Below are 19,816 nucleotides of genomic sequence, written 5' to 3' on the forward strand. Positions count from 1 at the left end.
CCCCCCACCCAAGCAAGAGACATTATACAATTTTTGACAAATGGCAGTCCAATCTCTTCTTGAAAGGTACCAGTGATGAAGCTCCCACAACCACGGAACGCAAGCTGTTCCATTAGTTGATTGTTCTGTCAGATTCAGATAGATTGAATTTCTCATTGATCAGTTTCCATCCATTGTTCCTTGTCTGGCCTTCAGGTGCCTGGAAAATAGCTTGACCCCCCTCCTCTCTGTGGCAACCCCCAAATATTGCAACACTGCTAATCTCTCTCCCCTGGTTCTTCTCTTCACTAGACAAGCCATGCCCAGTTCCTGTAACCGTTCTTGTTTTAGTCTTCAGGCCTTTAATCAGCTAGATGCTCTTCATTGCACTTTTTCCAAAGTTTCAACATCCTTTTTGTAATGTGATAATCCAAACTAGATGCAGTATTCCAAGTGTGGTCTTACTAAGGTTTTATGAAGAGGTACTAATACTTCATGTGATTTTGATTCTATTCCTGTATTTCTACGACCAAGGATTGTATTTGTTTTTTTTGCCTACTCCTGCACACAGGTGATACATGCTTAAATGATGTAGGGAGTGGGAGAGGACTAGGTCGTATCTTGGAATGGTCGCTTAGTGAACTGTCATAACTCGGGGATCACCTTTACCCTAAGATGCTCGGAGTCACACTTCATGAGGCCGTTTTTTTTAATTGGATTGGGAGAATGCTCTTCCATGGTCTGAGGATGAAAGTTTGATTCTCCTACAATTTGGGGAGGTTTCAAATGACAAATGATAACACATTCTTCTCACATGACCTCCAGAGGGCAAATAAAAGCACACCTCATTCTTCTCAGCCTCTACAGATAAGTTCAAAGAGAAATGGAAGAATGCAGATAAGAAATGGCCCAAAAGCATCTTTCCTTCCTTGGAGTACCAGAAGGCCAAATACTTTCCTTTTCCTCTCCAGGAGATGATATGTGATTAGTAATTTTTTAATTACAAAATTAACTATAATCTGTCTTCTTGAACACTCTGATTGGGGACTGGAAACTCTTACCCAGAGAGACCACATTCCTATGGTTTTCAAGCATGACTTCGAAATGCAGCGCTTTCTGGTCAGGATCCAGCCGAGAGACCATTCCTCCTGGTTGACATGATAATGTCAACAGCATATAAAGAAAATTTGTATAAGTTAGCAATAGCAATAGCAATAGCAGTTAGACTTATATACCGCTTCATAGGGCTTTCAGCCCTCTCTAAGCAGTTTACAGAGTCAGCATATTGCCCCCCCCCCAGTCTGGGTCCTCATTTTACCCACCTTGGAAGGATGGAAGGCTGAGTCAACCCTGAGCCGGTGAGATTTGAACCGCCGAACTGCAGATAACAGTCAGCTGAAGTGGCTGCAGTACAGCACTCTAACTACTGCGCCACCTCGGCTCAAGTTGTTTTACAGGTGGCACTTATCCCCGACAAGAATAGCAAAAATGTTCAAGAATACATCCGAAAAGTGTTGGAAATGTCATCAGATTCCAGGTTCATATTACCATATGTGGTGGACTTGTATAGAAGCTAAAAGATATTGGACTAAGATTCACACTTGGTTGGAAAAAATGATGCAAAAACATATAGACTTTAAACCAGAGATCTTTTTATTGGGAATTATACCGGAAACATACAATAGAGAATTGAAATATTTGATTGTTAATGTGTTAACAGTAGCTAGAATTGTATTTGCTAAAAATTGGAAAAATGAGAAAATACCAATGCTGGAGGAAGTTATTCACAAGGTAATGGAATGTGCTGAAATGAGTAAATTGACATTTGAAAATTAGAGAAAAAGAAGATAAACAATTTTATAAGATATGGGATTTACTTTATCAGTGGTTAGATTAAAAAAACATGAAAACGAAAGACATTAGAGAATGTTATCAATACAAGAATAATAGAATGATACAGAATGTAACGTAATGTTATATTATTATTGGATAGATTTAAGATGATGAAATGAATTGTTACAATATAAATGAACCCAATATCTAGTATATCTCTTAAAATGAAGGAAGAATAGTGATAGTGAAACAAATGACTTTTGCCCGGGCCCGTCCAATGATAGGGAGAGGCTCTGGCATCGGTTGGACGATCCGCTCTGCGGATCTACCTCCGGCGGACCAAGGGGGTTCGTAGGTCGGAGGCCTTATTTGTTTTGTTCCAGCCGGGAACGTTGGGTTCTAGGGTGTCCTCGGCCACCATCGGCCGTTGGCTGCGTCAGGCCATTGCGGAGGCTTACGGGGCTTCTGGTCGGCTGGCTCCGTCGAGCATCACGGCCCATTCTACTAGAAGTGCCGCAACCACAGCGGCGTGGGCCACGAGGGCCCTGTTTGAGGACATTTGTTGTGCGGTCACTTGGGCTTCTCCGGCGCCTTTCATCCGACATTATCGTCTGGATGCCTTCGCGTCTGCGGACGCGTCCTTTGGTCAGAGGGTCTTGCAGAGGGTGGCGGCTGATGCTCCCCTTGGGTCCTAGTGGTTTTCTTGTTCTCCCTCCCTGGGACTATAGCTTGGGTATGTCCCACAGGTGACCACTCCCTCCCTTCCTCTGGAAAAAGAACGTTGGTCTTACCTGAACGTGTCTTTTAAGAGGAAGGGAGGGGAGTGGTCATGACCCGCCCTGGGTGTTGTTCCATTGGGGCCAAGGGGAGGGCCCAGGTGGTCCCGGGGGGTTGTTGTTGTTGTTGTTGTTGTTGTTTCAGTTCTACCGTTCGACTTCGAGGAAACTGGGCCAGGATTGGAATACACCAGTATTTAAGTCTTTGCTCTCAGTCTTTGGACTTTGAAAATACCCACAGGTGACCACTCCCTCCCTTCCTCTTAAAAGACATGTTCAGGTAAGACCAACGTTCTTTCTAGGTTGCATCTCTCCTTGATCAGTTTCCATCCATTATTCCTTGCCTGGCCTTCAGGTGCCTTTGAAAATAGCTTGACCCTCTCCTCTCTCTGGCAGCCCCTCAAATACTGGAACACTGCTATGCTATTCTTCTGTTTATACAACCAAGGATTTTATTCGCTTTCTTGTCTGCTGTAACACACAGGTGATTCATGCTTGTTATCCATTCACACTCCAAGGACCCATTCAGTTACTATTTTTGAGCCAGGTTTTAGGTAATGTTTTTCCTGAACAGTGTAAAATCTTACTATTCTCCACATTAAATTTCATTTTGTTGGATTCAGCCTTGTCTCATTTGGATCCAAAAGGCACAACATGCATACAGATAAAAATCTATAGAGGTGTGGTGGGTCAGTAGTTAGAAATCAGTACTATCAGCTAATTACCCACAGCCAGGAGTTTGGTTCTGACAGGGTCATGGTTGATTCAACTTTCATCCTTCTGAGTTGGGTAAAATGAGGACCTAGATTGCTGGGGAGCATATTCTGACTTTGTAAACTGCTCAGAGAGTGCTGTAAAGCATTGTGGAGCGGTATATGAGTCTAAGTGGAATTGCTGTTGCTATATAGTGGTGATGGCAAACCTACGGCACACATCCACAGTGTGGCACGTAGAGCCATTTCTAAGGGCATGCGAGGTGTTGCTGTATCAGCTCCAGTGCACTGGAGAAAAACGGCCCAACCAGCAACCTGGAAATCCGTTCGCTAATTTCCGTTTTCATTCTCCCCAGGCTCCTAGAAAGCCTCAGGAGGGAGGGAGAAAAACATGTCTGTGCCATTGCGTGCCAAAAGTAAAAGGAGGGCGGGGGTTGCATGTGCATGCATGGGGAGAGGGCACAGAGCTATGGGTGTGAGTATGCACAATCCCCACTCTTTTGGCATGCCATGGCAAAAAGGTTAGCCATCACTGCTATGTAGTTTCTCCTGAGTGTGAATCCTTTTATGAGAAGTAAAATTACAATTATGAGCAAAGCTCTCTCCACATTTCCTGCATTTATATGGTTTCTCTCTTGTGCGGCTTTTTTTATGGCAAGTAAGACCATACTTTCGAGCAAATGTCTTTCCACACTCCATGCATTTATATGGTTTCTCGCCTGTGTGGCTCATCTTATGGCAATTAAGATGATATTTTCTAGCAAAGCTCTTTCCACACTCCATGCATTTATATGGCTTCTCCCCTGTGTGGATCATCTTATGTAAAATAAGATGACCTTTTTGAACAAAGTTCTTTCCACACTCCATGCATTTAAAAGGTTTATCCCCTGTGTGGCGCCTTTTGTGGATAGTAAGCACACTACTATAAGCAAAGGTTTTTCCACACTCTATGCATTTAAATGGCTTCTCCCCGGTATGTATTGTCTTATGGGAAATAAAATTACCAGATTGAGCAAAGGTTTTCCCACACTCCATGCATTTATATGGCTTCTCCCCTGTGTGGATCATCATATGGCGAATAAGATAACCTCTTTGAGCAAAGGTCTTTCCACACTCCATGCATTTAAATGGCTTCTCCCCTTCGTGGATCATCTTATGGGAGATCAGATTACCTCTTCGAGCAAAGGTTTTCCCACACTCCATGCATTTATACACCTTCTCCTCTGTATGGATCATCATATGGCGAATAAGATAACCTCTTTGAGCAAAGGTCTTTCCACACTCCATGCATTTAAATGGCTTCTCCCCTTTGTGGATCATCTTATGGGAGATCAGATTACCTCTTCGAGCAAAGGTTTTCCCACACTCCATGCATTTATACGGCTTCATCCCTGTGTGGATTATTCTGTGGGAAATAAGATTTCCTGTTCGAGCAAAGGTTTTCCCACACTCCATGCATTTATACGGCTTCTCCCCTGTGTGGATCCTCTTATGGGAAATAAGAGAACTACTTCGAGCAAAGTTCTTCCCACACTCCATGCATTTATACGGCTTCTCCTCTGTGTGGATTATTTTGTGGGAAATAAGATTACCTCTTTGAGCAAAGGTCATTCCACACTCCATGCATTTAAATGGCTTTTCCCCTGCATGGATCATTTTGTGGATAGTAAATCCATTACTATAAGCAAAGGTCTTTCCATACTCCATACATTTATACGGCTTCTCCCCTGTGTGGATCATCTTATGGGAAATAAGATTACCTCTTCGAGCAAAGGTCTTTCCACACTCCATGCATTTAAATGTCTTTGCTCTTGTGTGGATTCTTTTGTGTATTCTTAGGTCACTCTTATGAACAAAGGTCTTCCCACACTCCATGCATTTATATGGCTTCTCCCCTGTGTGGGTCATCTTATGGGAAATAAGATTTCCTCTTCGAGCAAAGGTCTTTCCACACACCATGCATTTATATGGCTTCTCCCCTGACTGCATCCTTTTATGGGAAATAAAATTACTACATCTTCTGAACCTGTTTCCACACTCTCTGCATTTGTGTAGCGTCTCCCCAGTGTGATTCCTTTCCTGAGAAGTAAGTTGCCTCCTTTTTCTAAAAAATGTTCCACATTCCAAACATTTATAAGGCTTCTCTTTTGTGTCAATCTCTTGTTGAGATGTAAGAAACTTATTTTCAAGAGAAGGAATTAATGTCCTTTGGTAATTTTGTCTGTTGTGTCTTCTTATAGCATCTTCTTTGTTTTGGCTTAAATAGTGTTCTCTTACTTGTAATTTAGATTTTATTTGCTTCACACTTTTCCCAATATTTTTTTTTCTTATTTTCTCCTGTTGGGTAAGAAGCATTGGCGCATTGGTGGAAGATGAGCTTTTCTGATTCCAATCATTTGACTGGTTTCTGCCATGGGTTTCTAGTTTCATTCGAATTCCAAACTTCTCCATTCCATCTTTAGCATTGATCACTTGGAACAGTTTACAGGAATCTTGATTCTCCTGCCCATTATAACCTTCAAAACAAAAGAGAAATGAAAATAATAACAAAGTTGGGGGAAAAGATCAAACTGTACAAAGTAAAAAGAATTTCTTTCTGAATTTTTCTGAAATTCCATTATGTTTTATGTTTGCATGCTTACAGTGGTCTGATATAGACATGATGATTTCTATATTCCTGAGTCCTGAAAGCTTTGAAAATATCTAGAAAACATATATTTCTTTATATCTACAAACCTCAATCAAAATCTGTTTTGAGTTAAGGAATACTGAGGGGAAACATCCCAGGAGGAATAAGGAGAAAACTTAAGATTAATCGGGGTGGGTTAATTTCAGCAGAGACCAGTGAGAACTGAAACAATTTTGAAAAAAGGTCCTTCTTCCCTTGTGTACCTTGGAGCAGCTGCTCCACAGTGTCCGTCTGGCAGGCAGATCTCCCTCTTGACCCATTCTTTGATCCCAACAAAGAAACTTTGGAGCGAAGTCCCTTGCTTGAAACCTCACATTGGCTTATAAATGCTCTTTGTGCTGAGACTGCAAACTGAGGAGTGCACAAGATCCAGGGCAAAAGTCTTTGAAAACAAAGAGGCCTTACCTTTGTTTGCCCTGGATCTCGTGGAGGCCTTGGTTAGCAGACAACAGAGGCCTAAAGTACTATAGTGCAAGATCAGTAGTGCCAGGTTTCCCACTATTGATGTCACATATCACTCACTAATTGGGTTGGGAGAATGCTCTTCCATGGCCTGAAAGTGAAAGTTCTGTTCTGATACAATTTGGGGAGGTTTCAAATATCAAATGACAAATCATTCTTCTCACATGAGCTCCAGAGGATACATAAAAGCACACCTCATTCTTCTCAGCCTCCACAGATAAGTTCAAAGAGAAATGGAACAATACAGATAAGAAACGGCCCAAAAGCATCTAAGCAATGAGACACTGACGCTTTCCTTCCTTGGAATACCAGAAGGCCAGATACTTTCTTTTTCCTTTGCAGTAGACATTAGTGATTTTTAAATAAAAAGTAACTGTAATCTGTCACCTTGAACTCTCACTGGGAACTAGAAAACGCTTACCCAGAGAGGCCACATTCCTATAGTTTTCAAGCATGACCTCCAAATAGAGCGCTTTCTGGTCAGGATCCAGCTGAGACCATTCCTCCTCAGAGAAATACACAGCCACCTCCTCGAAGGACACCAGACTCTCCTGAACATGGAAAAAAGAACAGAGCAGAAAGATTCACAAGGTCTGTTCATCTTAATCAATTGTTCAAACAAGGGGATAGAAGGGGAACTCCTCAAATTTGCAGTCAAGACCAAATTGACAGGAATACCAGCAGTCCACAAGTTTGGCTAGAGATATAGAAGTATCGAAAGTTTGGCACCTTCTAACAAAATGAAATTCACTGGTGAGAACATGGAACTAGTGGACAATCGCTTAAATGTGAGCCAGCAGTGTGCTACAGTTGCCAAGAAAACCTCAATCATATGCTTCATTAAGAGGGAGAGAAGATCAAGATCACATGAAGTGTTAGTACCACTTTATAATGCCTCGGTAAAACCACTCATAGGAACATTGCATCCAGTATTTGTTGCCATGATGTAAAAAAGATCTTGAGACTAGAATGAGTGCTGAGAAGAACAACCAAGATGATTAGGGGACTGGAGACTAAAACATATGAAGAACGGTTGCAGGAACTGAGCATGGCTAGTCTAATGAAGAGAAGGACCAGGGGACACAAGAGAGCAGTGTTCCAATATTGGAGGGGCTGCCATAGGGAGGAGAGGGTCAAGCTATTTTCCAAAACATCTAAAGGCCAGGCAAGGAATAATGGGTGGAAACTGAATAAAGAACCATTCAATACAATACAATAGCAGAGTTGGAAGGGACCTTGGAGATCTTCTAGTCCAACCCCCTGCCTAGGCAGGAAACCCTATGCCATTTCAGACAAATGGCTATCCAATATCTTCTTAAAGACTTCCAGTGTTGGGGCATTCACAACTTCTGGAGGCAAGCTGTCCCACTGATTAATTGTTCTGTCAGGAAATTTCTCCTCAGATCTAAGTTGCTTCTCTCCTTGATTAGTTTCCACCCATTGCTTCTTGTTCTACCCTCAAGTGCCTTGGAGAATAGCTTGACTCCCTCTTCTTTGTGTCAACCCCTGAGATATTGGAACACTGCTATCATGTCTCCCCTAGTCCTTCTTTTCATTAAACTAGACATACCCAGTTCTGATGAGAATACAAATCTAATAACTTTTAGCTTTCTTACTTGGTTTAGAGGTTCTACCGCTGCTTGATCACCATCGTAAAAACCAGAAAATTTCATTCTTTGTTTCTCTGTAAGGTATAAGTAATATCAAAAGAAATAATTAAAAAAATATTTATTTTATTTATTTTAAGCAATTTATATACTGCCTATTCACAGATGGTGACCCGAAGGCAGCTTACAAAATATAAAACCCATATTAAAGCAATAAAAGTAATAAAAGGAGAATTATATAATACATTAAAATAATATCACCCCACTTCCTGTCCCAGTGACACAGCACCTTACAGGAGACATTTAATAGGCTCTATCCCGCTCTGAGTTCCCCAGGCCTGCTGGCAGAACTAGGTCTTCAACGCTGTCCAGAAAAGTGCTAGAGTGCGGGCCAGTCTAATCTCCGGGGAAGAGGGGGAGAGAGAGAGGGAGCTACCGCGGAGAAGGCCCTTTTTCTGGGTCTTAACAGGTGTATCTGTGTAGGGGATGAGAAATGGAACATTCCCTGCATCCACACTCTGGTGGGTCGGACAGATGTAACCAGTAAGAGATGATCTCAGATAACCTGATCCCAAGCCATGAAGGTGGCTTTAAAGGTGACAACCAGAACCTTAAATTGCACTGGAAGCAAATTGGTAGCCAATGCAGCTGCTGCAGGAGAGGTGATACATATGCACACCGGAGTTTGCACAAAACCATGTGAGCTGCTGCATTTTGCACCAATTGGGTTTTCCAGATGCTCTTCAGGAGCAGCCTCATGTAGAACATGTTGTAATAGTCAAGATGTGAAGTGATTAGGGCATGAGTGACTATGAGTAGGGAATGTCGGGCCAAAAGGGGCTTAACTGGTGCACAATCCATAGTTGCGCAAAGTCCCTCCTGGTCACAACTGCCAGCTGCTCTTCAAGCAGGAGGTGTGAGTCCAAGAGAACCCCCAAATTGCGCACGGGGTCTGTTTGGAGTACTGCCACTCCATTCAAGACCAATTCTCCCTTGGCCAACGAACCCCACGCTCAGAGCCACTCGGTCTTGCCTGGGTTTAGTTTCAACCTGTTGCTCCTCATCCAGCCCCTCACAGCCTCCCGGTTCTGCGAGAGGGAGGACATAGCATCGCTTAACCCACCACGGGCCGAGATATACAACTGCATATCATCAGCATATTGGTGATATCTTAGTCCGTGCTGGTAGATGATCTCACCCACCACCTTCATATAAATCTTGAACAGGAGCAGTGAGAGTACTGAGTATTGAGATGATTGGATCCCTCCCCTCCTATCAGCACTATCTGAGAGTGGCCGGAGAGAAAGGAAATGAGCCAGGATATTACAAGCTCTCCCACTCCCATCCTACGAAGCCGTCCCAAGAGAATACCATGGTTGAAGGTATCGAAAGCTGCCAAGAGGTCAAGTAGAGTAAGGATGAATGCAGTACCTCCACCCCGCTCTCTCCAGAGATCATCCAAAAGCACGACCCATGCCATTTCTAACCCAAATCCAGGCCTGAATCCTGACTGGTAGGGGTCTACATAATCCATTTAATCCAGAAACCTCTGCAGCTGTCTGCAACTACCTTCTCAACAACCTTCCCCCAAATGGGGAGCTTGGAGACAGGTTGGAAATTATCCAACAGGATGGAATCCATGGAGGCTTCCCCCCAGTGGGTAGGAGAAACCCACTAAATGGACGAGGATCTATCCTGCCACTTAGATAGGACCGGAGCGATGGCGACCGCATAAGAAGGAAGCAAATAGAGAAAGCAATTGAAATTGAGACATCTGTTATCATTGACAACCCAAAGAAAAGGAGGACAACCCGAAATTGGCAGAGAGGGTGACCTGGAAAGGAAAAAGCTTTGTGACACAGACTGTTTTTGAAGTCCAGATCTTTGCCGAAAAAGTAGAGAGAGGTGAGCTAGTGAGTTGAAAGTGACAGCGTGAATAATAGAACAGAAGTGGCCGCAGTGAGAAACCGGATAGGAGGAGGAGAAAGAACCAAAAGCCGGCATCGACAACAGAAGCGGCATTGACAACAGAAGCAGGATATATTGGCTGCTGAGAAAACCTGGAAAGCATACAAAGGATTGTATAACAGTCAGGCTGGTTGTTGATTGTTTTTTCTCCTCTTCTTTCTACTCTGTCTTTCCAAAGAAAAGCTGAACCTTGAACAGAGCTTCAGTCAGGAACAATAAATTCAGGTAACAAAAGGAACAAGTGTTCTTTTTTTTTTTTTTGGAGGGGACACTTTACAAATATACAGTATTTACTCTTCTCGGGAGCTAGAACTGGATCGGAGAATTGTTTTGGAATGGATGCAGGGCTCTTTAACCTACCCCCCTCTGTTTTGTCTTTGCCCCTGGGCCTGCTGTGATTATTGACTGTGATTGACTGAACGGACAGTGATACTGAAGAGAGGGTGACACATAGTGGATTATAAATTTGAACAGAGAAGACTGATACAAAAGAAGCAACTGTGACACAAGCTGGACTAAAGAAAGAAAGAAAGAAAGAAAGAAAGAAAGAAAGAAAGAAAGAAAGAAAGAAAGAAAGAAAGAAAGAAAGATAGATAGAGAAACCAATTATTAGAATTGAATACCTGTATAACTGACATAACCCAGAGACATTTATTTGTATAAGATTATAGTGTTATATATAACTCTGTGATATATAATAATTAAGGATCAAAAATAGGATAGAATAATATACAGCAATGTTTAGATATTGAAATGTGATATTAAGGAAAGTTAACTAGTGTTAAATATTGAGATATATAATTACTGAGGTTGCTGATATTGCTGATAAGGTAGAAGTAAAATAGAATCTATATGCAACTATGGGGGAGGATAAATAGAGGGATAAAAATGGCAATTAATACTAACTTAGAGAAGTCAGGGAAAAAACAGCATCCAATCCTGCTTCAGCAATATCCTGACCCTCAAATCAAAGATTGGGGCTGGAGAAGGGCGAAACAGTGGCAGGGACCAGCACAAACAATGCAGAGTATGCAATTGATGCTCCAGATAATACAAGAGACGTTGATGAAAACTCAAGAAGCGATGGCTACAAATCACGAAGAGACAAGGAGGAACCATGAAGAAATTAAAAACAATATGGGAGAATTGAAAGGAAATATCAAAAACATGAATGACAAAATTGAAAGAATACAGAAAATCCAGAACATCGAAACAAAAATAAAACAAACAGATCAGAAGATGGAAAAAATGGAGTGGAAATATATGAGTCAATAAAGAATTAGAGTTATCAATAATCCGATTTGAGAACTAAAGAGCTTCATTTTATCTAAGATTCCAAAACATAGCGGAAGAAAAAGAGGAAGACCTGAAAGGAAAAATGATCGAAATCTTTGCTGAAATTTTACAGAGAAAGGAACAAGAGTTGAGAGGAGATATTGATGAGGCTTACTGTGTGCATACTAATTATGCCAGAAGACATAGGCTACCGAGAGAAGTGCATATAAGATTTGCCAAAAAAACCAACTAGAGACAAAGTATACAAAAGAAACAGAGAAGGGACAATAACATTCAAGGGGAAAGAGCTGATTACTCTTAAACAGATTCCACGAAGAGTCCGGGAACAATGTAGACAGTACCAATTCTTAACTAATCAGTTAAATAAAAACAGAATAATGTACAAAAGGTTGGTACCAGAAGGGATATTGGTCTCTTGGCAAGGAAAAAAAATATAAAATATAATAATAAATATTCTATATTCTATTCTAAATATAAAATAAAACTGAATGCACACACAAAAAAAGAGCGCAGATGTTTAACAAACTGAGGAAACTGAAGGTAGATACAACCTGTATGCAGGAAGTGCACATTAAAAGGGAACATATTAATTTACTGGAAAACAGAAAATTAGGGAAATTATACACAGCACTGGCAGATTAAAAAAAAGAGGAATAGCAACTTATATAAAGGAAAAAATAAACTCCAAAGCCAGTCTACTCTGATGAAGAAGGCAGGATTTTAATGATTGAATTAGACACAACAGAAAAACCGGTATTATTAATAGTGATATATGCACCAAATCAGAAGCAAGAGGAATTCTATAGGAAGCTACACAACAAAATAAATGAATTAGAATATGAAAATATTTGCTTAATTGGTGATTATAATGCAATAGTGGATTAAAAAATGGACTATGAAACCAATAATAATAATAAAATAATAATACGTTACCTAAACCTTTTTTTGAGATGGCATTGGAATATAAACTACATGATATTTGGAGAGAAAGGCACAAAACAAGAAAGCAATATACCTTTTATTCGAACCCACACCAGTCCTTATCAAGAATTGACATGGCCTCTATATCATCTGGTGTATGTAATCAATTAGAGGAAATTGAAATTGAAGCAAATGAATGGGCAGATCATAACCCAATAAAATTAAGATGGAAAGGCCAAAAAAGAAAAAAAAGATGGATGATGAACTCAAATATTGTAAATGAAATAGAATACACTCAAATGCTGGAGAAAGAATTAAAACTTTTTTTAGAATAAATAAAAAAGAATTCAAAATTTCTGGGACACTATGAAAGCATACACAAGAGGCCTCACGATCGCCTACATTGCAAGAAAAATTAGAAAACAAAAAGTGCAACAAGAATGTATGCAGAAAGAACTTAAGGAAGCCGAAGCTGAATTACAGAAAGACCCAAAGAATAAAATTAAAAAAGAAAAGAGATGATAAAACATAAGATCAACTTAATAACTCAAAAGAAATTAGCACAGAAAATTAAAGCAGCCAAATAAAATTACTTTGAACAAGCCAACAAACCTGGATGATGGTCGGCATACAGATTGAAGAATGAAAGAGAAAAAAGGATGAGATACCAACTAAAAGATGATGAGAGAAAAATTCAATATAAAGCGGAAGAAAAGAAGCATATCATTCATAAATACGTCGCAAAACTATATGCGCAAGATAGTATGGAGGAAACTAAAATAAAACAATAAACACAGAAAAGATAACCCCCATCTCAAAAGAACAAAGGGAGATGCTAAACAGGCCAATATCGTTAGCTAAAATGGAATTAGTTCTGAAAAGCCAGAAAAATAATATAACCACAGGACCAGACGGAATACCGGTGGAGTTATACAAATATAATAAAATAATATTGGAAGAACTAGGAGTGGAAATGTCTAATGAAGTCTTAGGGAAGGCCAAGATGCCTGAATCATGGACGGAAGCAATATCACAATTCGGGGTTCGACTCATTCAGCGGGTCACACACTTGACCTCGTATTCCTCTCGGAGCAGTGGAGACGTGATCTAGAGTTGAAGGGCATTAAGACCTTGCCCTTGTCATGGTCTGATGACTTCCTACTGAGGCTTGACTTTCGGAAACCAATCCCCGACTGTAGGGAGGTGGAATCGATTAGGTGGTTCCGCCCCAGGCGCCTGATGGACCCTATGGGATTTGAGACGGCGCTTGGAGAAATACCTGACACTCTCATCCACAATCCAGTGGAGTCCTTAGTCGCTGCCTGGATACAGCGGCAGTGGGGGCTCTAAATCGGATTGCGCCTTTGCGACCTCTCCGAGGCAGCGGATCCAGGAGGGCTCCTTGGTTCACTGAGGAACTCCGGGAGATGAAGCGCCAAAAGAGACGCCTAGAGCACCGCTGGAGGGCCAGTAAATCTGAGTCAGACCGAGCACTGATGAGAGCCTTTATCAGAGCCTATCTCATGGCAATATGGGCGGCGAAACATGCGCATTTTGCCACCCTTATTGCATCTGCTGAATCGCGCCCAGCCGCCTTGTTTAGAATAACCCGCTCCCTCTTGAAAGGGAGGGATGCGGATGACCCTTTATAAGGTAGAGCTGAGGAATTTGTTCAATATTTAACGGATAAAGTCGCTTGGATTTGGACAGAGCTGGACTCCAATTGCACGGTACCAGCCGAGGTACCGGGGGAAGGTCTTGAGCGTATTTCATGGATCGAGTTTCAACTTGTCTCTCCTGAGGAAGTGGACAAGGCCATGGGAGCGGTGAGTGCCTCCACTTGTATACTAGACCCGTGCCCCTCCTGGCTGGTCTCGACCAGCAGGAAGGTGACACACGGCTGGATCCAGACGATAGTTAACATCTCTCTCTGGGAGGAAATTTTCCTGCTCCTCCTAAAGGATGCGATGGTGAGACCCCTCCTGAAGAAACCTTCTCTGGACCCAGCCATTTTGAGCAACTATCGTCCAGTCTCCAACCTGCCCTTTGTAGGGAAGGTTGTTGAGAAAGTGGTGGCCTCTTAACTCCGACGGTCCTTGGATGAAACCGATTATCTGGATTCCTTTCAGTCGGGTTTCAGGCCTGGTTACAGCATGGAAACTGCTTTGGTCGCGCTGATTGATGATCTCTGGCAAGCCAGGGATAGGGGTCACCCCTCTATCCTTGTGCCCCGACCCTTTGGAACGAGCTCCCCGTAGAGATTCGTACTCTCTCCACCGTCCAGGCCTTCCGCATAGCCTTGAAGAACTGGCTCGCCCGTCAGGCCTGGGGATAAGGACTGTTACCCCGCCCGAATGTAGTATGCATGTTGTTTGCTATTTTATTATGTGTTGTAATCTCAATGTTGTATTCCCCCCTCCCTCGGTTTTCTGTGAGCCGCCCTGAGTCCCCTCAGGGAAAAGGGCGGCCTACAAATACAAATAAAACCATAAAACCATAAACCATCCTTGACCTCTCAGCGGCCTTCGATACCATTGACCATGGTATCCTTCTGCGACGGTTGCGGGAGGTGGGAGTGGGAGGCACCGTCCTTCGGTGGTTCTCCTACCTCTCAGACAGGTCGCAGTCGGTGTTAGTCAGAGGGTAGAGGTAGACCCCCAAGGCCCCTCAATTATGGGGTGCCGCAGGGTTCGGTCCTGTCCCCCCTCCTATTTAACATCTACCTGAAGCCACTGGGTGAGATCATACGCCGGCACGGGATTAAATACCATCAATATGCGGATGATATGCAGTTGTATCTGTCTGCCCCGTGCCAACTCAGTGAAGCGGTAGAAGTGATGTGCCAGTGCCTGGAGGCTGTCAAGGTTCTGGATGGGTATGAACAAGCTTGCACTCAATCCCGACAAGACCGAGTGGCTATTGATGTTCCCTCCCAAAGATTGGCCAAGTATTCCATCTCTCAGGCTGGGGGGTGAAATTATACGCCCCTCAGAGAGGGTTCACAATTTGGGAGTCCTCTGGATCCGCAGCTGACTTTAGAACACCATTTGTTGGCTGTGACCAGGGGGACCTTTGCCCAGGTTCGCCTGGGGCACCAATTGCGACCCTACCTGGACTGGGAGGCCCTTTAGATAGTCATTCACGCCCTCGTGACCTCAAGACTGGATTACTGTAACGCGCTCTACATGGGGCTGCCCTTGAAGAGTGTTCGAAGACTTCAGCTAGTCCAGAACGCAGCCGAGCAAGCGATTGTGGGTGCACCCAGGTACACCCATGTTACACCTATCCTGCACTGGCTACCCATTAGTCTCCAGACTCGCTTCAAGGTGCTAGTCGTTACTTATAAAGCCCTACATGGCATTGGACCTGGGTACCTGAGAGACCGCCTCCTGCCAATTACCTCCCATAGACCGATCAGATCGCACAGACTAGGCCTTCTCTGGATCCCATCTGCCAGCCAATGTCGGCTGGCGACTCCCCGGGGGAGAGCCTTCTCTGTTGCAGCTCCAGCCCTCTGGAACGAGCTCCCCGTGGAGATCCGGACCCTTACTACTCTCCCGGCCTTCCGCAAAGCCGCTAAGTCCTGGCTGCTCCGGCAGGCCGGGGGGCTGTTGAAGTATCCAGCCCCACGGTAACTATGAATGTTGTGTATTTTAAATTGTGGTTTTGTCTATTTATCCCCTTCCCCTGTTTATTGTAAGTCGCCCGGAGTCCTTCGGGAGTGGGCGGCATACAAGACCAATAAACTATAACTATCACTAATCCTGAAAAAAGAAGCCAATCTATAAGAAATCCAAAATTACAGGTCAATTTCATTACTGAATTCAGATTATAAAATATTTACAATACAATACAATAGCAGAGTTGGAAGGGACCTTGGAGGTCTTCTAGTCCAACCCCTGCCTAGGCAGCAATTATGGCAGGAAGAATTAAGCAGATTTTAAATGAATGAATACACCCAGACTAAAACGGATTTTTACCTCACAGACACATTAAAAATAATACAAGAGTCATCTTAGACATAATAGAGTATTATGAGGTGCATCCAGTAAAACAAATGGTACTTGTTTTCCTTGATGCACAAAAAAGCATTGGAAATTTATATAACACAATTAGATAGGATGAAATTCGGAGAAAAATTTACAAAAATGATAGAAAAACTTTATAACAGTCAGACAGCCAAAGTTCTGATGAACGGAGAACTAACACAGACGATCAAAATAAAAAAGGGAGTTAGACAGGGATGCCCCTTCTCTCTTTTGCTGTTTATATTAACTCTGGAAATATTATTAAATGAAATTAGGAAGGACCAGGGAATAAAAGGTTTAAGATTCAAAAATGAAGAATATAAGATCCAAGCCTATGCTGATGACTTAGTATTTGTTCTAGAGGATCCATTAGAATCCAATCTGAAATTAATTCAAAAATTAGAAGAATATGGCTAAGTGGCAGGATTAAAAATCAATAAAAGCAAAACAAAAATATGACAAAAAAGCAAGAAGAGGAACTGGAATTAGCAACCAAAATGCAAATAACTAAGAAAGTGAAATACTTGGGGATCTGGGTGTCGGCAAAATGTTCTACAATTAAAAACGATTATTACAATAAACTAGTGACACAAATAAAGAAAGATTTAGAAAGCTGGAAAAATATTCAGCTATCACTAATGCAATGCATAGCCACAGTTAAAATGAATATTATACCGAGAATCTTATTTTTGTTGCAAGCTGCACCTATTAATTTGGGTAAACGATTCTTTCAAGAATTAAACAAAAGAACTGCTAGGTTCATCTGGTAATGATGAAAAGCGAGGATGAAACTAAAGTCAATGCAAGGCAGCAAGGAGGGGGTAGGTTAGAATTACCAAATTGGGAATTGAACACGTTAGTAGTAATAATAACATGGGTAAAGCATTGGATAGAGCTAAAGAATAAAAGAATTTTGATCTTAGAAGGCCATGATTTGCAAGCAGGTTGGCACACATTCCTATGGAATGATAAAAATAAAACACACAAATACTATCAAAAACATCTAATTAGAAAAATGTTATTGCAAAACTGACTCAAAATTTTAAAAATCCATTATGTGAAAATCCCGAACTGGCTATCCCCGACCAAAACGACGATCCATCCAAATTTTATAGATATGAACAAAATGCTAAGATACAGAGACTTAATTAACGGACAGGGAAATATAAAAACAATTGAAGAATTAGCAGAACAAAACATGAAAGTTGACTGGCTAACCTACTTGCAAATCAAAACTAAACACAATAATGATACTAAATTATATGGCATCGAAATGAAACTACACAAATTGAATAAAATAATTCAAAGTTCAGATAGAAAGATGATAGGGAGAATATATAAATTTCTCCTGAAGTATAAACTGGAAGAAGAAATCGTAAAAGAACAAATGATAAAATGGGCACAGAACTTTGGCTATAATATTGAATTAGACAAATGGGAAAAATTTTGGGGAATAAATTTAAAAATGACACTATCAGTTGCATACAAGGAAAACCAGTACAAAATGTTTTATAGATGGCACCTGGCACCAACAAGGTTGGCTAAAATCTCAGCAAATATCTCCCCAAAATGTTGGAAATGTGAATCAATACACGGAACATATTACCACTTATGGTGGACTTGTGAGAAGGCTAAAATTTTTTGGAAAAGGATCAAAAATTGGATAGAGGCAATAACAGGAGTCAAAATAGATTGGAAACCCGAAGTTTTTTTTACTAGGAATAATGACTGCAAAATATTAAAAAGAAATCCAGTATTTAATTTTAAATATAATTACGGCAGCGAGGATTGCCTTCGCCTAAAAGTGGGAAAACAAACTAATTCCAAGCGAAGAAATAATAAGAAAGGTTATGGGTTGTGCCCAAATGGATAAATTAACAAAAGAAATCCAGGGAAAAGAAGAATCAGAATACTACCAGATATGGAATAAATGGTAAAGGTGGATGGAGGAAAGAAACAAGGATCAATGAAGGAAGCCAATAAAGCCCAAAAATAGTAGTTAAGGAGAATTAACACATATATATGGATCCAAGAGGTTTCAATTTACTAGAGGTAATCAGCCAATATAGCAGACAGATGAGTAAAATAAAAGGGTTAAGAATGGTGAAATGCAAATGAAATATACTAGAAGGGGAAATGAGAACGGTATTGATTGGCAATTGCTATTAAAAAGAACAGGAAGTTCCTCTTCGTATCGTATTGCGTAAATGTGTACGTCTAAGTTTTGTGTGTGTGTATTTTGAATATTTGTAAATAAATAAATAAATAGGACAGAGCACTGCCTTCTTAAAGTGCTGGGGCACTACCCCCTCCTATAGGGAAGCATTAATCACTGCCTGAGTCCACCCACCTGTCACGTCCCGGGACACTTTCACAAGCCAGGAGGGACACAGGTGCTTGCATGCATCCTGTCCACTTCCTCAGCAGCAACAGTCAAACTGTTCCCACAGCAAGAAATTGCCTCAAGGGCTTCCAGCGGACCAGCAACCACACCAACATATACCTGGAAATGAAGTCGAGCGATTTTGTCTTCCAGAAAATCCGCAAATTCCTCAGCACCCCCTTCAGGCGGACCTCAATCTCCTCCTTCCCCAGGAGGAGGAGGCTCACCTAAAGAGGGTCGCTGGGTGATCATCTGCAGATGCAGTTAGCATGGAGAAATATAAATAGGAGGAGGTATTGCAGAGAAGAAAAGAGAGAGTGAACGTAAGACAGATGGGCAATCAGAGGATCTTCAATTACCTCCTGAAGTGTCCTGACTTTGATCTTTCCAAGGGATCCTCCTGGAAAATAGCTCCTGAGAGGGATTTGATGGATTCTTCTTTCCCTCAGGATCTCTGACCTCCACAGTGCAGGACTTCCAATAGGAGGAAGGAAAGAAGAAGCAGAATTAATGTACATCACACGACGTAAAGTGGATTCCTATATTCGAAACACAACCTCAAAGCCCCCAATATCCTTCAGTGTGCTTAAGTAAGAAAACAATGGAACAATGTCCTACAACAATAGGTGGGACAGTCACATATTATGAACGTCATAAGTTTGGGAAGGAGGAGTGAAATATTCAAACTTGAGCTCTCACCTGCAACTCAACCTGCTCCTTCTGCTCCTCTGCCTGGCTCTTGAAGAAGCCTTCCGCCAGGGCCACTGCCTGGGAGCTGGTCTCTGCCCCACACTCCCGCACCCAACCCTCCATCTCTGGGGGCAGAAGAGCCAGGAACTGCTCCAGAACCACCAGGTCCAGCAACTGAGCTTTGGTGTGCTTTTCCAATCTCAGCCATTGCCTACTATAGTCATGGAGTTGGCTGCAAAATTCTCGAGGACCTTCAGCCTCCTGGTATTGGATGAAACCCCAGGACTGAACTTCTGAAGGGCGGATGGTTTCCTCCACCAGGATCTTCTGCCCAGTCCTTGTCCAGAGATTCCCCCACTTCCCAGGCTGAGCAGGTGAAGGGCCTTTTCTGCTTCCCTCCTTGGCAAAAGGTTGTGTCTCCATCCTTTCTCTGTCCTGCAGAGCAACTCCAGATGGGTCCAAGGACTCTGG

The 19,816-nt window shown here is 42.1% G+C and overlaps 1 protein-coding gene across 1 annotated transcript in view; it reads right to left on the reverse strand.

The window, feature by feature from the left end:
- Positions 1–19,816, reverse strand: part of LOC148047315 (uncharacterized) — a 94,317-nt gene that overhangs the window by 26,934 nt on the left and 47,567 nt on the right. The window contains exons 2-3 of the mRNA XM_087711447.1: positions 6,874–7,003; positions 3,972–5,817 (exon numbers count right to left, since the gene is read on the reverse strand). Of these exons, the coding sequence (XP_087567573.1) occupies positions 3,972–5,817; positions 6,874–7,003 (1,976 nt within the window). The remainder of the gene's footprint in view (positions 1–3,971; positions 5,818–6,873; positions 7,004–19,816) is intronic.

This window comes from Thamnophis sirtalis, unplaced genomic scaffold, assembly GCF_051295495.1.
Source record: "Thamnophis sirtalis isolate CommonGarterSnake01/CBP01778 unplaced genomic scaffold, rThaSir2_p1.2 scaffold_3, whole genome shotgun sequence".
Lineage (NCBI taxonomy): Eukaryota > Metazoa > Chordata > Lepidosauria > Squamata > Natricidae > Thamnophis > Thamnophis sirtalis.